Raw genomic sequence first — 22165 nt, 5'->3', positions numbered from 1 at the left:
CATTACCTTTGATTCTCTCTTTCCGGTAATAACAAAAGAAAATTACACATTTTTATCCCTGCTTGATGGTAAATTCAAAGCCGTATTGTCCAGGATCAGTGGCTGTAGACAATCAGCTGCCCCTGACAACACTCTTGCTAAAGAAAGTAAAGAAAAAAAAAAACGAATCATTCAGAGTGATGCTTGGTTTTAAAATGCTAATGAATAGAAGTTAGTTAAATTAGTACGTGAACTGCTAATTCCCAGTGGCTTTGGGTCTCTGTTGGACATTACTCTCAGAGGATTATGGGAGGAGGGCTCCCATTAACCCTTCTTTGGCTGGCCATTTCTCCTCTATGACCTCATCATGTGGTAATGTGGATCCGTCAGTCCTGAGGTGCCGGGGCCACTGCTCTATTATGGTCCACTGACCTGGTGACCATTGAGTTTTATAACTGTTAAAGGAATAATATCGCCTTCAATAACTCAGTTCAATATCTCAATGTCAGTTTAGCACAGACTCGGGCCTGGAAATTCTGAGCCACCTCCTTTTAAGACGTATCCCCAAATACGCAGATAGTGAAACACACACACACACACACACACACACACACACACACACGCACGCAGGCTGTCTGGGTCACATACTTTCTCCCTTTCTGCCTCTGCTTTGCAGCTTGGGTCGCAGTACATTGTGAGTCCTGTAACGTGCATGTACTGTAATGTGCATGTAGATTCTTCAGCATTTGCTTATGGTTCATTATTAAACTTGATGTCAGTAAAACTGCTGCCCTTGTTGATTAATGCTTTATAACCATGTTGTAAACGCTATTTCTTGAGGGATAACTCGGTACTTTCTGTGTTCATTTACTACTTTCTTGTCCGGCTCTTCTGCTCCAACGAAAGGAAAGACCAGGCTGAGACAGCCGCAAGGTGAGTATCACTTTTCCTTCTCATTTATCTACATTTTAAATCATAAACTTATTTAGTGATGGTGTTTATTCTTTGGTAAAATGTAATGTGCCAAATCACCACTAGGTGGCTAGATATACTCACACAGAAAGTGGCTCATCCATGATCCACATTGACTGGTTTTCAGTCTATTTATCATTCTTATATGTATATATCTAATTTTATGTATAATATAATATTTTAAATGTGTGTTAAGATTAAGTGGAGCATGTGTATTAGTGTGCGGGCACCTTATTGCGAGATTTAAATGTGGTGCCTTTGGTTTTTTTTTTGTCTTGGTGAGACGCAGGCATGTAATGACATCGGTTTTAGTTAGAGAGCAAGAGGGGGGAAAAAGGGGGCCACCAAACCTAAGGGTGACACTGGAGCTGTTACGCTAACGGTCATTACGCTAATAGATGCTCCTACCACACTGCTTGAATTCCCTTCCCAGAGGCAGCTGCCTGATCGCCTCTCATCATAAACATACGGTCCCTAATGGAGCCAGAGGGGAGGTAATAGCCTCTGGCCAATTGGAATATCATAGTGGCTCATGCCAAACTAACTAAGTCATTTTGCTCTGATTGTGAAACGACGAGGGAGGCGTTCGGAGGTGCGAGGAGCCCTGATCCATCTCTCCGTCCACGTTGGCTCTTTGTGTGGAAGGCCGCAATGGAGAGGAGGACGAGGAGTCAGGACGAGGGCCCTTCATCAGGATAATGTGGCCTCTGAAGCATTTATTGCACCTAATGAGCCACCATTTGTTCCCACGGTGACGCACCATTCAATAAGGGCCCGTAGCCGCGGAGCTCCGGCAGAATTAGCATAGTTAAGTGAGGCACATTTGAGGCTTGAGAGGGCGGCGTGAGTCATGGAAACACTGTTAGACACTAAATAGCCGCTGCTCCCCAATTCAATTGTCCTTCATATTCTGTCACGTGTAAAAAGAAGCAGAATAAAAAAGACAGCAACAGGAAAACGTCCTCGTGCGCTAAGAGCGAACAGCCAAAAGTAACGTTAGCGTTAGTGTGTCTCGTCCTCATGTGCAGCATGACAGGAGACAGAGCAGGCACAGCTAGCATGCCTCGCTCTCCGTGTGAACTCTGAGAAATGTTGCCTTGACTCTTGCGGTTATGTAGGTGCGTGTGAAGCTGGCAGACCAGGGATGTTCATCCTTAGACGCAAACCAACTAAACACGAATGCTTGTGTCTGTCATTTAGGTGCCTTGATTTTGACAGCTCAGTGTGTGGTGCCCTTCCTAAAACCCCTACATTTCCATGTTTGAATATAGTGAGTAATGGTAACATAACCAGTCTTGCTGTCTGATACTAAAGGTAATTATGTGGCAGACAGCACCATTAATTTCAACAAGATCAGACTTCCTAATGTTCTGTGCTAATGCCTAATAGCCCTGGGTCCGTCTGTCTAAGTCTCTGCATATATATCTCTCTCCTCTCCATCATAGGACTGATTGCTCATGGAGACTGTCTGTGGTCCTGTGAGTTTTCAGCCAGCTATCGGGCCGCGTTGCCGTGGTAAATCTGCGTTGCAGTGCCCTCAAGCCTGTATGCAGCAGGTTCTCCAGAAAGTGCTGATCTGTATCTGATCAGCAGGGCCTTTCTATTTGCGTCCACTGAAATGAGGGATGATGGTGATCCTAGACTTGTGACTCACACAAGGCATGCTAGTCCCCTACAGCTCAACCACAAAACGCTAGCCAGCCTGTCTCCAGGGTTCTATGTTCCCCAGTTCACTATTCTGTTCTTTGACACTTATGAACCCTTCTATTGTGGTTAGGTTATTTTTGACCCATTTTGCTCTTAGAAACTAATTTTAAACCGTGAGATGTCTACTGCTGCACTACAAACATGACAGGAGACCTCGCAATCATTTCTCACCATTATAATAAGAGGTTTGGCATGACATGGTGAATTCATCTGATCTCTGTACATTTCCACCAAAAGAAATTGTATGAATAATGTTTCCAAGTTCTCTTGGTGAACAAACTCTTTGGTGTGATCGGAAAAATAACATGCAAATGAACACATAGCTGATGCAACAACAAAAACAACGAGTGTTAAACAAATACAAGACTCAATGTGTAACGACGGGGTGAAGGAGGCAGGCACCACGACGTTGAAGGTGAACATACAACGATTTATTAATACTGACGTGAAGCTCCGGGCGGAGCGCGAGCAGCACACAGTTCACACTCACGCAGACACGAAACTTTAGACAAAGACGAGCACAAGACACTGCGCGAACGCACATTATATAGGTGATTAACACAGACCCTCGTGATCTCGAGACAAGGCACAGGTGATACTACGAACACGCTCACGGACAACCCACACCCACGGAACTACTTATATGGACATAACAGCACGCAGACAACATAGCGGCACGCCCACAGGGAAGGGTCCGGGACTGTCACCGTAACACAATGAGATTAAAAACCTCTTTTCCACGAGTGACCTGGCCAAAACAACAACATAAAACATACAAACATACAACCAAATATCAATATCAAAATAGCATACAAGATACACAATACATATAATCAATAAGTATCACATATTGAGAGGTAGGGCAATTACAAAAGCCAAGTAATATATGTTCTCTGTCCTTTAAATTTTATTTGAATTTTCCCAAGGTGACCTCTTTCCCAAGAGGTGATAACTTTAAGTGCTTCTGTAAGTTGTTCCAGGTGGCAGGGGCAGAACTTTTAAAAGCCTTCTTTCCCAGTTCAGTTCTGACCTTTGGGACCTGCAATAAAATGATGTCCTGATTGCGCAGGCCATAATGGCTGAGGTTTCTATATGCAGAAGTGAGCATAAATATGCAGGAAAATGTTTAAGAATCAGTGTTGGGAACGTTACTTTAAAAAAGTAATTAGTTATAGTTACTCACTACTTGTTCAAAAAAGTAACTGAGTTAGTAACAGAATTACTCTATAATAAAAGTTGTTACCAGGGAAAGTAACTATTTGCATTACAGTAAAAAAAAAAAAAAACAGTTTTCACAGTCAGTTGAAATGAGTAGATCATATGTGACGGGTAGGGTGAGCGAAAATAAATGGAAGCGATCACGCCAAGTCTCAGGGTTAAAGGATGGTTTAATATGTAAAGTGCGCAAAGGATATAATAACCAGCGGTCAACTGGTACAAAGACAAGACATATATAGATGAACAAACGACCCTCAGGTGAGACGGATCGCGGGCTCCGCCCACTTGAGGGACGAACACAGCACCACACCCACAGGACAAGCTGCTGCTGTAGACGGGGGCGACCAGTAGGGGGCCGCCGTACCGTGACATCATAAAGGTATTTAACCTTTGACATTTATTGCACATCAACAGACCAGTGTAGGATAAAATCCTTTAAAATCCCAAATCTTTGGGAAAAAAAGAAGCAAAAGTAAACAGTTACCCTATATACAGTAAAGTGCATTTACATCTATCAAATTAAATTAAATGCTCTCAACCTGAGACAACTGGTTTGTTCACAACAGAAGTAAACTTAACAATTAAACCTCTATTCTTAATTAAATAAATCAAATACCCAGTGTGGTAAACATTCAGAAACTTCAAGTATTTTCTTAAATAATGTTTATATCGCCACCTTGAAAATGATAATTTTTCTTCGGCTTGCTCCTGACTCGCCATTTCTGCCTCTTCTCCGTTTGTGTCGTGTGCCTCGGCACGCGTGTAAAAACACTGGCTCTGATTGGCTACCATAACGCTGCCTTAGCCAATCGCTTACTGACTTGTTAAGTTAAACAGGTGTTATGCCGAGAACTGTGACCTATCGAGATCTGTTACTCCTCACTAGCCTGTGCAGGGGTCCGCTCGCATTACTGTTAGTATATCAATATATAGTAACGCACCGCTTTTAATGACCAGTAACGTCAACGGCGTTGTAACGACAGGAAAAGTAATTACCCCGTTACTGACAAAATGATGCCGTTATTTTTAACGGCGTTATTCGCAACACTGCCAATAATGCATTTATAGATGAAAACCAACCAATGAGACAATCTATGATCAGTAAAAGATGGAATTTTTGCTGTAACATACAGGGTGCAATGATGTATTCGATAGCTAGAGTTAGTCATAAAACGCAAGGCACAATGATATACAGCATACAGTTTTTTTTTATTTCAAGGCTGAAGCGTTCATATATAGCATATTTCCATAATCCATCCTGGGAAGAACGGTTGACATAATCAGGTGCCTTCTGACTTGGTGTGAGAAACATTTTTATTTCTAAAAAATATATATTCAATTTAAGTTTTATCTTGGTGTCACGTTGTGGGGGGGCCCCCTTCCGGTCCCGTGATCCGTCTCACCTGAGGGTGGTTTGTTCGTCTATATATGTCTTGTCTTTGTACCAGTTGACTGCTGATTATTATTTCCTTAATCTGGAACTATGTCACGGGTTTTTGGTTTGCGCAATTAAACCATCCTGTTTCCCTGAGACTTGCCGTGATCGCTTCCTTTTTAGTTGCTCGCCCTGCCCGTCACACTTGGAAACAGTTTGTCAATATGAGTTTTAAAAGACAAACTCTCATCAGTCAGAATACCTAAATATTTGTAGCACCCAACAACTTCAATTTCAACCCCTTAAGCAGTTAACAAGCTGGGGAGGAAAGGACGGAGCTGCTTACCATTGGAAAACAGCATAGCCTTAGATTTTTTTGCATTAAAGACTAGCTTTAGCTCGGCCAAACGGGGCTGAACAAAAGCAGATTGCAAACGTTTAAATTCTTGTAAGACAGATGAAGATGTACAATAAATAACCGTATCATCAGCATAAAGATGGGATTCAGCAGAAGGCAAATTATCTCATAGGCTATTATTGTAAATTGTGAACAACAAAGGCCCTAATAAGGAGCCTTGAGGCACACCTTTTAAAACAGAAAGGAGGGAAGAACTGGGGCGAGTTTCCCAAAACGTTCTTAGCGCTAAGTACTTCGTAACCTCGTTTTTACGTACGAGGTTAAGAAGTACTTAGCACTAAGAACGTTTTGGGAAACTCACCCCTGAACAGTAAAGGTAACAGACATTTATAATCAATGTCTTTTGGGACAATATAATATGGTTTAACTTATCACACATTACTCGCATTGTTTGCCTCACTAATTGCCCAAGTGGAAGTCAGAATATCCCAGTCCTCATCTCACATTGTAGATAATTCAATACTGACCCCATATCAGTGGAATATGTGTTACCCCCATGAAGCTAGAGGGTCTCTGCTCAAGGTATATATGATGGGGGATGGTGTGCGTGTGCATGTGTGTGTGTGTGTGTGTGTGTGTGTGTGTGTGTGTGTGTGTGTGTGTGTGTGTGTGTGTGTGTGAGAGAGAGAGAGAGAGAGAGAGAGAGAGAGACAGAGAGAGAGAGAAAAGTTAACTAATTGCCTGATTGCATAAGGTGCCGGTGGACAGATGAATTGTAAGCGTAAATGTAAAAATGTTTTATTCCAATCTGTAATTCCAGTCTAAACTTTGTGCACCTTGCAAACCGCATTACTTCTACAGTATTAGATTACACCATTTAAAATTTTTTCTCTCTTTCTGTCCTTCCTCCCCTCGCACCCACTCATCTCTCACTCCCCCTCTGTTCCTCCCTCTTTCTCACACTCTATATTTCTACCTCCCTCTGTTTCTGCCTCTCTTTCTCTTACACTCTCTCACTCTCACAGTCAGAAGCTGAGCTTTAAGGACCGGGTGAGGATGGCCAGTCCCCGCGGACAGAGCATTAAGAGCAGGCAGACGTCCGCCACGGACCGCCGCTCTCCAGGTGCCGACATCAGCACGGAGGGATCCAGCCCAGCCAAAGTCCAGAAGAGCTGGAGCTTCAATGACCGAACCCGCTTCAGGCCCTCCCTCCGCCTCAAGACCCAATCACGCTCTGCCACCGAAGGTAAGGCCCCCCCTCTAATTGGTGGCTTGGGCTTGATGAATCAAGGTGTTCGTCAAACGTCAAATGTCTACGGACGCCATCCCTCCTGGGCGTTGTACAAAGTGCCTGCCACCAACACATCACATTCGTGTTCGGTTCTTAAAAAAGAACAGTCTGACATGTGCAAGCTATTTGTGTGGGTTTCACTAGCACAATTAAGGACAGGTGTTATTACTGTCAAACATTCATCACTACCCCACTTCCATCGGCCTGCTGTGAATAGGCGGAACAGAAGAACTTAGTCAGCCAGTGGTCATTGTACGCAGTATGGCTGTCTTTTCAAAGGGGTCTGTTTATCACTCTAGATCTCAAGATAGTGTGAATGATCCATATTTAATATGCATAGTTCCATTCCCACTGGTAAACCATGTGGCAGCCTGCTGATATGGCATTGATGATAATGTTGTTGCCAGCCACTATACACAATGTGTGTGAGTAATTATCGCAGTATTGGCATTTGCAGAATTTCACAAATCACATAAGAATGATTGTGTGGCGTGAGGTTGTGTGGCGTGAGGATCCTGGCATTCCAGAAGAGTGTTCTGGCCGTCTTCTTCATCAAGTGTTGTCCTTATCTGTACGTAGATCATTTTAAAATAATGTACGCCGACTTTCTTATTAACAATTTATTAGTTTTTAGAAGATTGTAAAACAGCCACCTCCCCCCACGACCCTTAAACAAGGCCGTTCTTGACAAATAAATAAATAACAACACATTCATGCTCAACACATTTTACGCAACATCAAATCAAGGGTTTGCTGCAGTGTGGAGCCTGGCAGTCGATGTGCAGTGATAGAACTGTGCTGTCGTATTTGCTTATATCGCTTCCTCAGGGACAGATGGTCCTGATTGGTCCCCCTGCTGAAATGGGGCAAAAGTCTCTTGTTGAGACGAGGCCTGTTCTCTGGTATCTGGTCCCTTCCTTTGTTGTCCTATCTGTCCCTCAATGCATGTACAGTGCATGTTCTTCCTCATTCTGATGCTCGGCTTGAACTGCAGCAGCCTAAATAAATGTCTACATGCCTAAATGCACTGAGTTGCTGCCATGCGATTTGCTGATTTGACATTTGCGTTAATGACAAGTGTACCTGATAAAGTGGCCGGTGAATTTATATATATATGAGTGAGTGTATCTCTTTGGTGTGAATATTTCAGAAACTGCTGATCTACTGGGATTTTCACGCACAACCATCTCTAGGGTTTACAGAGAATGGTCCAAAAAAGAGAAAATATCCAGTGAGCGGCAGTTTTGTGGGCGCATATGCCTTGTTGATGCCAGAGGTCAGAGGAACTGCAACATTAACTCAAATAATTAGTCGTTACAACTGAGACATGCAGAAGAGCATCTCTGAACACACAACTCATCGAACCTTAAGGCAGATGGGCTACAGCAGCAGAAGACCACACTGGGTGCCACTCCTGTCAGCTAGGAACAGGAAACTGAGGCTTCAATTTGCACAGGCTCACCAAAATTGGACAATAAAAGATTGGAAAAATGTTGCCTGGTGTGATGAGTCTCAATTTCTGCTGCGACATTCGGATGGTAGGGTCAGAATTTGGCATCAACAACATGAAACCATGTATCCATCCTGCCTTGTATCAACGGTTCAGGCTGGTGGTTGGGGTGCAACTGTGTGGGGGATATTTTCCTGGCACACTTTGGGCCCATTTGTACCAATTGAGTATTGCTTCAACACCACAGCAGTATTGTGCAGTATTGTTGCTGACCATGCCCATCCCTTTATGACCACAGTATACCCATCTTCTGATGGCTACTTCCAGCAGGATAACGCGCCATGTCATAAAGCGCAAATCAACTCAGACTGGTTTCTTGAACACGAAAATGAGTTCACTGTACTCAAATGGCCTCCAGTCACCAGATCTCAATCCAATAGAGCACCTTTAGGATGTGGTGGAACGGGAGATTCACATCATGGATGTGCAGCTGACAAATCTGCAGCAACTTTGTGATGCTATCATGTCAATATGGACCAGACTCTCTGAGGAATGTTTCCAGTACCTTATTGAATTTATGCCACGAAGGATAAAGGCAGTTTTGAAGTCCAAACCGGTACTACCAAAGTGGTTGGTGATATATAATATCATATATCATTATATTATATTATATATATATATATATATAATATAATATAATATAATATTATATATAAATATAATCAAAAAGAGGCATCAGAATGCACTGTGGGACAGCATGCAGGCAGAGGCAGTGTGTTCTCCTGGGAAACCCTGAACCATGTGGATGTTACGTTGACACATACCACCTACCTAAACATTGTTCTACACCAAGTACACCCTTTCATGTTTCCTGATGACAGTGGCCTCTTTTGGTAGGATAATTCACACCGCCAAACTGGTCAGAAATGGTTTGAATGTTGACGCAACTTCCAAATCCCCCATTTTCAATCCAACCAATCACATTTTTGCAGTGGTATTTTCTGCAAAAAAAGGTTTGATCCAGGGGGGACCCACATCACAACTTCCAGGGCTTAAAAGATCTTCTGCTAATGTCTTGGTGCCAAATACCACAGAACATCTTTAGAGGTCCTGCGAAATCCAGGTCTCAGATGTCTGGTGGAGTCCAGGTCTCAGAGGTCTGGTGGAGTCCAGGTCTCAGAGGTCTGGTGGAGTGCAGGTCTCAGAGGTCTGGTGGAGTCCAGGTCTCAGAGGTCTGGTGGAGTCCAGGTCTCAGAGGTCTGGTGGAGTGCAGGTCTCAGAGGTCTGGTGGAGTCCAGGTCTCAGAGGTCTGGTGGAGTCCAGGTCTCAGAGGTCTGGTGGAGTCCAGGTCTCAGAGGTCTGGTGGAGTCCAGGTCTCAGAGGTCTGGTGGAGTCCAGGTCTCAGAGGTCTGGTGGAGTCCAGGTCTCAGAGGTCTGGTGGAGTCCAGGTCTCAGAGGTCTGGTGGAGTCCAGGTCTCAGAGGTCTGGTGGAGTCCAGGTCTCAGAGGTCTGGTGGAGTCCAGGTCTCAGAGGTCTTGTGGAGTCCAGGTCTCAGAGGCTCAGAGCTCATTAGGCAGCGTAAGGAAGACGTGTACTATATTAGGCAGGTGGTTTAAATGGTATGGCTGACTGATGTGTATATACAGATACTTACATTCAGTGTAGATTTGCCCAGGGTTACTGCAGGAGGGGTATGTTAATGTCCAAAGCTTGTTAAAAATCCCAAGGCTTGTGAAAAGGAAATTGGACTTGTTTTTGGTCAAAGTGTTCATGATTCTGTTTCTTTCTTTCTAGCATGTTCTCTTTTCACTGCGAGTTCAACCTGACTTCCCTTCTTTCACTGTGTCTCTCACTCTTTCACCATTGTAGTCATTTTCTATTTCTTTCAGTCTTTTCTATTTCTTTCATTGTTCTTGCTCAAGTTATGGAACAGACCAATAACTTTTGCTATTATTTCTGTGTGGTGTAACAGTAAAGAGACCGCAGTCACATGAACTGATTAGAAGATTAACTGAGCTCAACACTACAAGTGTGTGTGTGTGTGTGTGTGTGTGTGTGTGTGTGTGTGTGTGTGTGTGTGTGTGTGTGTGTGTGTGTGTGTGTGTGTGTGTGTGTGTGTGTGTGTGTGTGTGTGTGTGTGTGTGTGTGTGCGCGCATTTGGGCAGGTGAAGCTAATATGGGAACCGAGGAAATCTTCGATGAGAAAGGCTGCCACTGTGAGTTCTCGTCTGAGGATCTGTCCCCGGCCGTAAAGACTGTCATCCGGGCAGTGAGGTAAATCCACTGTCCGTACCATTCAGGTGTTCGTGCATTCCCTGAAAAGCCAGGCGAAAGCACAGATCATGAAGTACAGGAGCAGGCCCATAGCGAGAAGAGCAGTGATTGCTCCTGTTTAGAGGGCCTCAGAATTGTGTTTTTGTCAGAGGTCCTTCAAATCGATACACTTCTCTGTTCTACACTGCCACGACCAGCTCTTGAGGGGTTGCAGTGCAAATGAATTACGCTATACAAGGAGCACAATAATAACTGGAGAACCAGCAGAGCGAAATGTTTCAAACCTGGAGAGCTCGCGGTCGATTCTCAGTAGCGCCGATGACGTCTGCGCATCTAGCGCCTCGCCGGTGAACGTTGGCGTCAGCTGTGGCCGAACGCAGAGCTCATGAGAGCCTGTGGTGCTCAGGGCGCTGGTGGAAGGTGGAGCCCTCCACGGCACCACCACGCTGTCTCTTTGGTTCAGAGAGCAAGAGCCTGGTATGCGCACACACTCGCGCCGAGCCGACATCAAGGCACGCTGTGCTGAGGGCAGCCTGCTTTTGCGAGATGCCGCAGGGTGTGTGTGGGTGGGTTATGTGCAAGACAGAGAAAATGAGAGGGAAAGGAGGTGGGAGAGAGAGATGAGGGGGGGGGGGGGTAGAGATAGACAGGGAGAGGGGGAGAGAGAGATGGAGAAGGGTTAGAGAGACAGGGAGAGAGGATAGAGAGAGAGAGGGAAGGGTGGTAGAGAGAGACAGGGAGAGTATTTGTTTTATGATATCAGATTTGCTGTTGTTTGGTTACAATTCCATAATATTTTCTCTGAAAAAATACAATTTGACTCAATGTTAAATTAATGCCTTATAAATATTTTATAACCGTTCACAAATATTTATTTCATTCTATCTCGGGATACAGTTTTGAATTACTTGGTCATTACTGCTCCCTAGTGGAACAAATTTCAATGTACAAGACATTCTCTGAGCCTTGTCTCTCTCATTCAGTAAAGACACAGGCTCTGTGGATGTTGACTATGGAGCTACATTCTTACTCCTTTTGCTCTGTGGGATTCACTCTGCAGGATTATGAAGTTCCACGTAGCAAAGAAGAAGTTTAAGGAAACACTGCGTCCATACGACGTGAAGGACGTGATCGAGCAGTACTCCGCCGGGCACCTGGACATGCTGTGTCGGATCAAAAGCCTGCAGACACGGTGCTGCTTTTCTTTCTCTCTCTCTCTCTCTCTCTCTCTCTCTCTCTCTCTCTCTCTCTCTCTCTCACTCACACACACACACACACACACACACACACACACACACACACACACACACACACACAGGGTGGGCAGACCAGCACGCACTGAGACAGGTATGGACAGAGCAAACCCTATATGACCTGCTCAGACGTCACTTTCTATTTGTTTCAGGCACACACACACACACACACACACACACACACATGTACTAACACACATTGATTTACAGGCACACGCAGCATAAGACCACAAAAATACATGGACACAAAAGCAGCATTTTTTTTGTGTCATTTAGGGTATGTGTGTTAGTGTGTGTTAGTGTGTGCTAGTGTGTGTGTGTGTGTGTGTGTGTGTGTGTGTGTGTGTGTGTGTGTGTGTGTGTGTGTGTGTGTGTGTGTGCATGTTTTGATATGCTGGCCTGTGGGATTTCCACCATGCTTCACATTGATTACAGGCAGTTTGATGCTGACTGTATGGTGACAGGTCACTGAAATCACACTATGTAACAAAATGCTCTTCATAACATACTATGGGTAGCTATTTGGGCATTTGCTTATTTTGCCACTGTATTATATTTATTTTATTTATTTTATAAATTTTTGATTTTTCTAACTGTTATTTGTTAATATTTTTGGAAGAACTGAATTTAAAATGTGAATAAAGTGAACTTTTTTAAAGGCGGCATGACCGCACTTCAAGAACTGCTGCCTTGTACAAATCTTTATGTTCATTATTGGACTGGATTCGACTGGTCAAATACTGCCAGTATATCTAATGGGGGCAACGCCTCCCTGTGGCCATGGTTAAAACTGAAGGTAACTGGAGGGATGTTTGCAGAAGGGAACATCTGTAGGTCCAGAATGCAATCTGTTATGATTTTATTGTATTCATCAGAAATGCACCGAAAAATAACTAAGGAAGATGTTTGGTATTCATTCTAAAACCTGCCCTACACAAGAAATGCCCACTCCGGTCTCTTACCATTTACTGATGGTGTGTTATTTGTGGACCTCTCTTTCAATACCGTGTCCATCTCCTTGTTTCTCCATCTTCCTCTTTACGTTTAGTCAACTCTCTGTTCTTCTCTCTCTCTCTCTCCCTCTCAGAGTGGATCAGATCTTGGGGAGAGGCCCTGTTCCAGTGGAGAAGAAGCTGAGGGAGAAGATGCTCTCTGATGGGGAGCTGCAGGAGGACGTCAGTATGCTGGGGAGGGTGTGCAAGGTCGAGAGACAGGTGAGTGTGCAGGGTTAACGCACTAGCACACGAGACAGGTGAGTGTGCAGCATTAAAGCACTAGCACACGAGACAGGTGAGTGTGCAGCGTTAAAGCACTAGCACACGAGACAGATGAGTGTGCAGCGTTAAAGCACTAGCACACGAGACAGATGAGTGTGCAGCATTAATGCACTAGCACACGAGACAGGTGAGTGTGCAGCGTTAATGCACTACCACGCGAGACAGATGAGTGTGCAGCGTTAAAGCACTAGCACACGAGACAGGTGAGTGTGCAGTGTTAATGCACTAGCACATGAGACAGGTGAGAGAGTGTGTGCAGCGTTGACCCACTAGCACGTGAGAAAGTGTGTGCAGTGTTGACCCACTAGCACGTGAGACAGGTGAGAGAGTGTGTTCAGCGTTGACCCGCTATTATGTGAGACAGGTGAGGTGCTTGATGAACTCTTACTGATGGTTTTCATCATTCAAGTGCTTTGAGTCAGTGGATTTTCCATTATTTTCCTGCTTCTGGCAAACCTATTGTGACAATCGGCTGTTCGTATGGACATGCAGAATAAAAAAAAGATGCAATATCCATTTAATAACAAGAAAGAAAGGATTTCACATGCACAGATTGAATTTTGCTCTCGCCCATGTCCCCTGTGTAGGTGCAGTCCATCGAGTCCAAGCTGGACTCGCTGCTGGATATCTACAGGCAGGTCCTGCGTAAGGGCTCCAGTCCTGCCCTCACCCTGTCCTCGCTGCCCCTGTTTGAGCTGGAACAGGTGGGGGACTACCCGTGCTCGCCCTTCAGCAAAGACCTCTCCTCCACCTCCAGCTCCAACCTGACCCGGGGCCTCCAGCTCATACTGGGGCCCCACGAGGCCCACCGTCACCTGGCTAACGCGTCCACGTCTCCTCCTGCCGTGGCCGATCCCGGCTCCGCCCCGCCTTTTACCCCTTCGCCGCTCCACCCACCGGCCACGCCCACCCTGGAGGGTCACCCTGTCGGGGGAACCCCACCCCCCATACTCTCGCCCAATAACATTCACCCCAGCAGAATGCATTTTCCCAGCTTGGGCTGCAACCCTCCGCCCCCACTGTCTGCGGCGGGGTCTGGCCGGTTTCAGCTCCCCCAGTTCCCACCCCAGTCCGGCCAGACCACCGGTGCTCCGACCATGCCTCGGGCCAGCCTCTCTGACACATGCCCTCACTCCTACTTACCCAGCTACGGGCAGGACTCTCCCAGCTTGGACTCGGGGAGACCGCAGCAGCAGTGCCAGCACAGTGCTAAGGAGGACGGATCCTGGTGGCGACGCATGAGTCTGGAGGCGGAGGCGGAGCCACTGGCCCCGCCCTGCCCAGTCCCGGCGCCAGGCAGCGGGGACCATGTGCTGGGGAAGTCCGTCTCCTTCCACAACCTCCTCAGCTCCTCGGAGGTGGACTGCCGGGGCTGCGTCTCCGCCAGCAGCAGCCCAGACTCCTCGTCCGGCAGAGGCGGGAGCGGTGAAGCAGGTGGGAGTGGCTGGGGTGAAGTCAACCTCTTCATCGCCGAAGGGGACACGGAGAACCCGGCCCCGCTTCCCACCGCTGGCTTTGGCTTCCTGCCGCAGGCTGCTGTCGAGGCCACGCTGCTGAGAACAGGCCCGACAGCAGGGGGCGCCCTCGGCCCGACAGCAGGGGGCGCACGGCCAGCGCGGGTGGCACAAGGCCTTACGGTGTGCCGCACCTCCAACTGAAAGAACCCTGGAGAATGAGCGGGAACTCTGGGATATGATCTTAAAGAATGACATCAAACTGGGGTTGAAGCTGGGGTATTTTATATTGTTCTGATTGTGGAAGAGGAAAAGAGGAGGTTATATGAGGAAAGATAGAAGGGGGGAGGGGGGTCTATAGGTTCATTTTTTCAGTTTTATAATTGCTACTCAATACCAGTTTTAAAATCTGAGAGTTGACCACACATGAACACACATCATTGCATGCTTTGTCCTTTTTCTAAAAACATTGTTTTTTGTGCTTTTTCTAAATGCCTCTTATGCTTTATGTAGAATAATAAGGACAGAAAAGGTTGATTCATAATTTAAATGATCAGTAAAAAGATTGAGTAATGCAAATTGATTCGCAAACTGACAAGCCCATTACAAAATCCAGAACTCTGTTTGCAGAGTTGCATGAACCTTGCATGGCTCCAAACATATATAGACATATTACGCAGCAGGTCTTAGCCCCCAAACAGCTGTTAAAATAGAGAGGAAAGTTTGTAGACAAGTCGGCTTGGCAAAGTTCTTGTACATTATGTTCTGATGTATTATGTTCTAGACCTGATTGCCTCTGTGAGGTTTATCTGGAAAGCTTTATCAAGTTAGGTCACTCTGGTTTAAAATACTTCTGTATAACTTGAATAGCTCTGCATAGGAAAATCATAATAGAAGCTGTGGGCAGCCATTTTAAACATGAATCCATCATTTCAGTGTTTCAGAAATGTAATGGTTTTCAAAAACTGCAGTAGAGGATAATGTAGAAAAGGGAGTGACACAAGGTGGTTGTTTTAAAACATTGAAAATCTCAAAAAACAACAGTAGCAGACCTGTGTAATAAGCCAGCAATATTAACATTTCATAACTGTAGGCTTCAGGTTGGAGGAGCTGGATGTATCTGTAATGAAAAAAGGAAAAGTTGTGGCTTTATCAAGCCAACTTAAACGTAACTTCATTTTTACTGAAATATCTGGCGGATGTTTGTTTGTTTTTGCTCTTTCTAACTAGTCCATTGAATCCTGAAGTTCCTCTCTTCTTCTTCAGGCCTAAGTGCCAGACACATTGGAAGACTCCTTTGCTGCTATACACTGTACAGTTTTGATAAAATCCATTAAACATGAGCAGATGCCCAAACCACAACTTCTCCTGTTTTTTCACCGTTCTGTGTCCAATGAACTTTTTACCTATGATGGAGTGACCTATGATCTGTGTGGCAAGCTTCCTGAAGACCAGTGTCCTTTACTAATACAGACAGGCCAGAGTGGTAATATAGCCTAATATTAGTAGGGCTACATTTATTGGTAGCCATGATAGAATGCTTATCAAATGATTAGATTTTTTAAAATATTATAAGGCTGCATTTCTGCGTGTACCATACATGCAACTTCCGTTCAGATCTTATTTGTGCTGCTACATATAAAAGATCTAAGGAAAAAAATTGAAAACTTCCATGAAGATCTTTTTTAAAAGAGTGTTAAATGTCTTTTATTCTTCCTTAAAATTGCTTTTATTGTGAACCCACATGTTACATGAGCTTATGGAGAAACATGTCCACATGTTATGATACACGAGAGTTTCGAGAAAGTGTTTAGCTTATTCTCCGGCTACACAGAGTGCTAAAGGGGTCGCATTCTCAGTAAAGTGCGCTAGCTAGCATAGCTTCATGCATGCAGCAGGGAAAACGACGCCTATATTGGTTTAAAGCCACATCACAAACACAGTACATTCCAACATGAAAATAAATAAACGACAAGCAGGAGAGATCGGTTGATCTCGCAAGGCAGGCCAGGTTAGCAACTTTAGCTACAAGGCAGGTCAGGTTAGCGACGTTAGCTACAAGGCAGGTCGGGTTAGCGACAGTTACACAGCTGGATAGGAACGCGAGAGGAGGGCCTCAAACTATTGCACAGTAAGCAGAAGATTATGACCAAATTGCTCGGTTTTCCTCTCCCATGTCTAAAGACTAGCATAAGGTGCTTACGTCAATCCAACGCAGAGTTCACACAACAATTTAGACTAGAAACTCCAAACTACTAATGGCCAGACATAAATACAATGACACAATATATTAGCCATCCTCATCATTGTCAGAGCATTTGTGTTCGTGTGTTTGTGTGTGTGTGTGTGTGTGTGTGTGTGTGTGTGTGTGTTCATATATGTGTTTTATGTGTTTGTGTTTGTACGTGTGTGTTTTTCCTCCGTCTACTCTTGCGATGCATTGTGATAATTAGCCAGGCTTTTCCTATGGAGCTAACGAGCGGATGGGTGGTGTGGATTCTGCTGTGGCTGACTCGAGACTTTGCAGCCCTGCAAAACATTCATTTGTTCTTCTGGGCCTTCTGGGCGGACTTGGTGATCTTGCCGGAGGTAGCCGTCTTCTTCTCCACACCCTTAATGACGCCCACTGCCACCGTCTGACGCATGTCACGCACAGCAAATCGCCCTACGAAAACCAGTCCCAAGTGAGCTTTTTTTCCTATATGTATTTGTTCTTCATATCAAGTTGGACAAAAACAAACAAAAACAGGTGCTTACCCAGAGGAGGGTACTCAGAAAAGCTCTCCACACACATGGGCTTGCCCGGGACCATGTCCACAATCGCGGCATCGCCGGACTTCAGTGATTTGGGGTTGTCCTCCAGTTTCTTCCCTGAGCGACGGTCAATCTTCTCCTTGAGCTCAGCGAATTTGCAGGCGATGTGGGCAGTGTGGCAGTCCAGCACAGGAGCATAGCCAGCACTGATCTGGCCTGGATGGTTCAGGATGATGACCTACAAGCAGATGCAGAATAGCCCAATAAACACAAGACATTGAATGTCTTCTCCAGCTGGCTATTCAATCTGCTATTGTAATAATCAAGCATCTATACCAGGCGTACTCAACTAAATTTGTCCGCGGTCCAATTTTGGCATATACCTGTGACCTGAGGTCCGGGGGGGGGGGGGCTGAGGGGTGTTGTGGTGTTTTGTCCGAAACGATATGTGGTAGAAACACCCCTCAAAACAGGGGAATGAACATTTACCTGACCAATTTTAATGTTGCTATGTGTTTCAGGTTTGAAAAGTGCTGGAATTTAGGTTAAAGTACTTTAAAATGCTTGAAATTGTAACTACTTGGTTTCACAACAAATATCTGTCTGACTGAATAGTTATCTTGTATTAGGTTAACAAATACGAGCCTCTTATAATTCCAGGACGAAACATGAGAACGTGAAGACGTGAAGATTGGGCGTTTTTTAAATAAACAACCATTAAATAATGTGATAAAAAGCGAATTATTTCGAGTATATGTATAAATATTTAACTTAATTATGTTTAACATGCTGGGAAATATTGAAATGGACCTTGAAAGTGACGTACAAGTGCTTTAATTCCACCTTATGAAGGTGTATGAACCCTGAAAACGTGACTTTGTTCATTGCGCTGAAGCGCGGCGCGCGCGAAGTTACAGGTGCACGACCTCGCGAACCGACAGCGCGGAGCCTCAGCGATTACCTTATTTTCGCCGCGCGGACCCTCGCGCCGCTCGCGAAGCGTCAACCAGGCTTGTAGCCCGGGGGGGGGGGTGGCGAACGTAAGTTGTTGAGCGGGGGTGGCAAACGTAACACTCGTGACGGAGTGTTTTTTCAATAGCCCTGAAATAAATGTTACGGTTTTGTTTTGGTCCGTATCCAGTTAATCAGGAATGAGATTGGGTCCGGACAGGACTGCGTTCGGGTCCGGATCCGGACCGCGGTCCGCCAGTTGAGTACCCCTGATCTATACTCTAATTAGATTCTGTAATTTTTTACACGGCTGGTTGGTTTGAAAGAAACGGTTGATTTACATATATGTGAAATTAGATTTTGATTTGAAACAAGTCTGGACTAATTTATGTCTTCAATAGCTGTGTTCTGCTGTGTGGCTGCTGAGCATTGTGGACACCTGTGCAGTGAAACCTGCAGCCTCCTGAGGAGGGTCATTCTTGCTGTCCCCTGCCACATTCCCACGACGGATGTCCTTGACAGAGACGTTTTTCACATTAAATCCCACGTTGTCGCCGGGTAGTGCCTCTGACAGGGCCTCATGATGCATTTCCACAGACTTCACCTCAGTGGTCACGTTCACAGGGGCAAAGGTCACAACCATGCCAGGTTTGAGGACACCCGTCTCAACCCGGCCAACTGGGACAGTCCCAATACCTGAGTAGTAGAAGAGGACCGTTTTAGAACCGACTACTGCCACTCCTAAATTTAGATTCACTGTCACTTCACTAGCCAATTAGTGTCACTCCAACGGTGCATTTAGTAGCTGTTAAAGTTCTAAAGATGTTTTGAATTCTTTGAAGTTATGAAGCAGCACATTTGTCGTGACAGTACTATACTCCGTACCATATTCAGTGGAAGAACCAGATAGAGTAAGAGTACCGTGATCTATATAACCAAATGTCTAAACAGACAACATGTACTTCAACCACTAGCATTCACATCTGTCTTCTCACCTCCGATCTTGTAAACATCCTGCAGAGGAAGGCGGAGGGGTTTGTCCGTGGGCCGGGTGGGGGGCTGAATGGCGTCCAGAGCCTCTAACAGGGTGGTCCCAGAGACGCCGCCATCCTTACGCGTGATCTTCCAGCCCTTAAACCAGCTCATCTGTGGAAAACATGCTCTGACAGCTTTAGCACCCATCATCAGCCTGCTTTCATGCAAGGATGCATTTCACACAGCACTGGAGCCATATCCCTGGTGCAACGTTTTCTGACTAGGCTCATGTCCATGATGAGATTGATGAATTCCATGATAAGCAAAGGTGATAAGACAACAGGTTTGTCATTAATACATTAATAATTTTTTTTCACATAATTCGGATGATGTGGGATATGTGTTTTTAGGTACTTCACTAACATTGGGGCTAGCCTCTAGCATGTTATCGCCGTTCCAGCCCGAGATGGGCACGAAGGCCACAGTCTCAGGATTGTAGCCAATCTTCTTGATGTAGGTGCTGACTTCCTTCACAATTTCCTCATAGCGCTTCTGGCTGTAGTTGGGTTCCGTGGAGTCCATCTTGTTGACGCCCACGATCAGCTGCTTGACGCCCAGCGTATACGCCAGCAGGGCGTGTTCCCGCGTCTGCCCGTTCTTGGAGATGCCAGCCTCGAACTCCCCCACGCCGGCCGCCACAATCAGCACGGCACAATCTGCCTGTACTCACGAGGAACGGGAGGAGGCATGTGCTAAGAAGCTAAAGCTCATGGCAGTGTTTATTTATTATATTTATTTTATTATTCTTTCATTTATTCATACACTCAGCAAAGCACTGATAATTAAGGGCAAGTCTGCGTCTAGTCTGCAATATCGGGATGGACACAGACCTGGGAGGTGCCAGTGATCATGTTCTTGATGAAGTCTCTGTGTCCTGGTGCATCGATGATGGTGACATAGTACTTGCTGGTCTCGAACTTCCACAGGGAGATGTCAATGGTGATGCCCCTCTCACGCTCTGCCTTCAGCTTATCCAGAACCCACGCGTACTTAAAGGAGCCTTTGCCCATCTGAGATGATTATATTGCAAAATCAAGCCATAAAACAACCAATGTATATTTAAATGACACAAAACCAGTACATAAACAGAAGTGCAACACAATCTCCGCTGCATCTCAGCAGCAGTGCTCCACAGCTCCACTGGACACCATTCGGGGCTCTTCTTGCACTCTGAATGGAGCCTCACCTCGGCGGCCTCCTTCTCAAACTTCTCGATGGTCCTCTTGTCGATGCCGCCACACTTGTAGATGAGGTGGCCGGTGGTGGTGGACTTTCCAGAGTCCACATGCCCGATCACCACGATGTTGATGTGCAGTTTCTCCTTTCCCATAGCTCAGGGTTGATGGGATTTCAGGAAAGGTAATGGATCCTAGAGTAGGAAGCAAGCTCAATAATTAATTACACGTTTTATTTATTCAGGACCTGACTGTTGATGAATAAAGAGAAACACCATGTTGTTAATGTCCGTGCAATACAAAGACATCTTTTATATTTTTTAGAACTATGGCTCTTACACTGTTCGTAGAACATGGTTAACAGTATAATTAACATGCTATATGAAATATTAGGGTAATTTCAGTTCAGTTTCACTTTTAGTGTAATGCCTTTGGATATTCATGAGCAATTAAGAACAAATCCAAAACATTATAATGATTTATTCTGTTAATCTTATTGTTCTACTTTAGTACTGTAGAGAACAGATGACTGTAATAAGGTCAATACAACTCATACACACATATGCCATTTTTATTCACTTTGGTACTCTGTTTAACTCCTAGATCTCAGTGACACCATAAAAACATAATATTGTAACCTGACACAAAAAATTATAAATATGGTTATAGTTAATACAGTAAAATGATAGTTATGAATAACGTCATGAAGGGGCAGTGTTATTTTCCAGTTAGAAGACTGAATACACACACACACACACACACACACACACACACACACACACACACAACTACATCATTTTTCCTACGTAGGAAATATATACAATGTACAGGTTTAGATTTAACAAAACCGCAGCGGCCAGATCTGTCTATATTGATATTTTCTTTTAATTGTTTTCAGCCATTTAAACTGACAGCAAACAGCCTAACCGAAACAACGACGCGACCTGTCGGTCATGCTTAGCTCAGTATAAACGTTGTCTGGGTAACAATGCAACACTAGAGGCCACCTGTCCTATGCGGCAGTCTCCACACATCTAACAAAATGGACACGCGTGGGGCTTCCCACCCGACAGCTCAAACACTGGCATCATAAATCATGCGTTGTCTCCTTTGAGAGGTGTCCTACATTGATATCGAAACGTAACTGCGTGGTTATGTAATTGTCTTTCTTCCTCCGTGTGTGTGAACCGCGGCCACATGACGAAAAACATGTAAACTGCAATGCGCTGAAATGATCCGAAACGGACTATGAAACGGCACATAAACCATATGCCTATATAAAATAGTGACGACGTATAAAAATGTTGCACAGCACCAGCGCCATATTAGTTTTTATTCCCGCACTAGAAATAAAAACATCCGATCGACACATCACACACACCATCCGTTCTAAGCACACAGGAGAGCCATACATGTGTTGAGCCGGCACGACAAACAACGCAGACGCATAAATGACAAACACGACAGAGAGATGCTCTATTTATCTAATGTCCAACCTTGAAGAGCAGTCCTGGAAGGCCTGAAAGCTGCACGAGCGCGGATAATGACGCTGATCGGTTGTCTCAGATACTGTTGGCTTGGATGCCGCTGATGTCGTCAGATTATGCCGCTGGGTGGAAGATGGTGTTATTCCTATGTCTTC

The 22165-nt window shown here is 45.0% G+C and overlaps 2 protein-coding genes across 3 annotated transcripts in view; one reads left to right on the top strand and one right to left on the bottom strand.

The window, feature by feature from the left end:
* The window catches only part of kcnq5b (potassium voltage-gated channel, KQT-like subfamily, member 5b), an 86002-nt gene extending 70032 nt beyond the window's left edge, over positions 1–15970 (top strand). The window contains exons 9-14 of one of the 2 annotated variants that reach the window (XM_076983512.1): positions 886–912; positions 6635–6855; positions 10516–10624; positions 11685–11816; positions 12965–13091; positions 13742–15970. In XM_076983512.1, the coding sequence (XP_076839627.1) occupies positions 886–912; positions 6635–6855; positions 10516–10624; positions 11685–11816; positions 12965–13091; positions 13742–14812 (1687 nt within the window). In that variant the 3' untranslated portion in view covers positions 14813–15970. The remainder of the gene's footprint in view (positions 1–885; positions 913–6634; positions 6856–10515; positions 10625–11684; positions 11817–12964; positions 13092–13741) is intronic. The other variant, XM_076983513.1, reaches the window with a different exon arrangement.
* Positions 15971–16910: 940 nt separating this feature from the next.
* Positions 16911–22165, bottom strand: eef1a1b (eukaryotic translation elongation factor 1 alpha 1b). Its single transcript, XM_076983514.1, has 8 exons — positions 22020–22165; positions 20535–20717; positions 20179–20358; positions 19712–20008; positions 19309–19459; positions 18753–19009; positions 17366–17600; positions 16911–17273 (listed from the first exon to the last, which is right to left on the bottom strand). The coding sequence occupies exons 2-8, from the start codon at positions 20676–20678 to the stop codon at positions 17149–17151; spliced, it is 1389 nt and encodes a 462-aa protein (XP_076839629.1). The 5' UTR covers positions 20679–20717; positions 22020–22165; the 3' UTR covers positions 16911–17148.

Source organism: Brachyhypopomus gauderio, chromosome 20, assembly GCF_052324685.1.
Source record: "Brachyhypopomus gauderio isolate BG-103 chromosome 20, BGAUD_0.2, whole genome shotgun sequence".
Taxonomy (NCBI): Eukaryota; Metazoa; Chordata; class Actinopteri; order Gymnotiformes; family Hypopomidae; genus Brachyhypopomus; species Brachyhypopomus gauderio.
This window is presented reverse-complemented; position numbering and strand designations above follow the sequence as displayed.

Excerpts from the sequence above, each read along its gene's own strand:
- eef1a1b (XM_076983514.1), bottom strand. The coding sequence starts at position 20,678 with ATGGGAAAGGAGAAACTGCACATCAACATCGTGGTGATCGGGCATGTG. Across the intron at positions 19,010-19,308 it reads GGATGTTTACAAGATCGGAG|GTATTGGGACTGTCCCAGTT; the intron begins GTGAGAAGACAG and ends TCTACTACTCAG. Across the intron at positions 17,274-17,365 it reads TTCTGAGTACCCTCCTCTGG|GGCGATTTGCTGTGCGTGAC; the intron begins GTAAGCACCTGT and ends TGGTTTTCGTAG.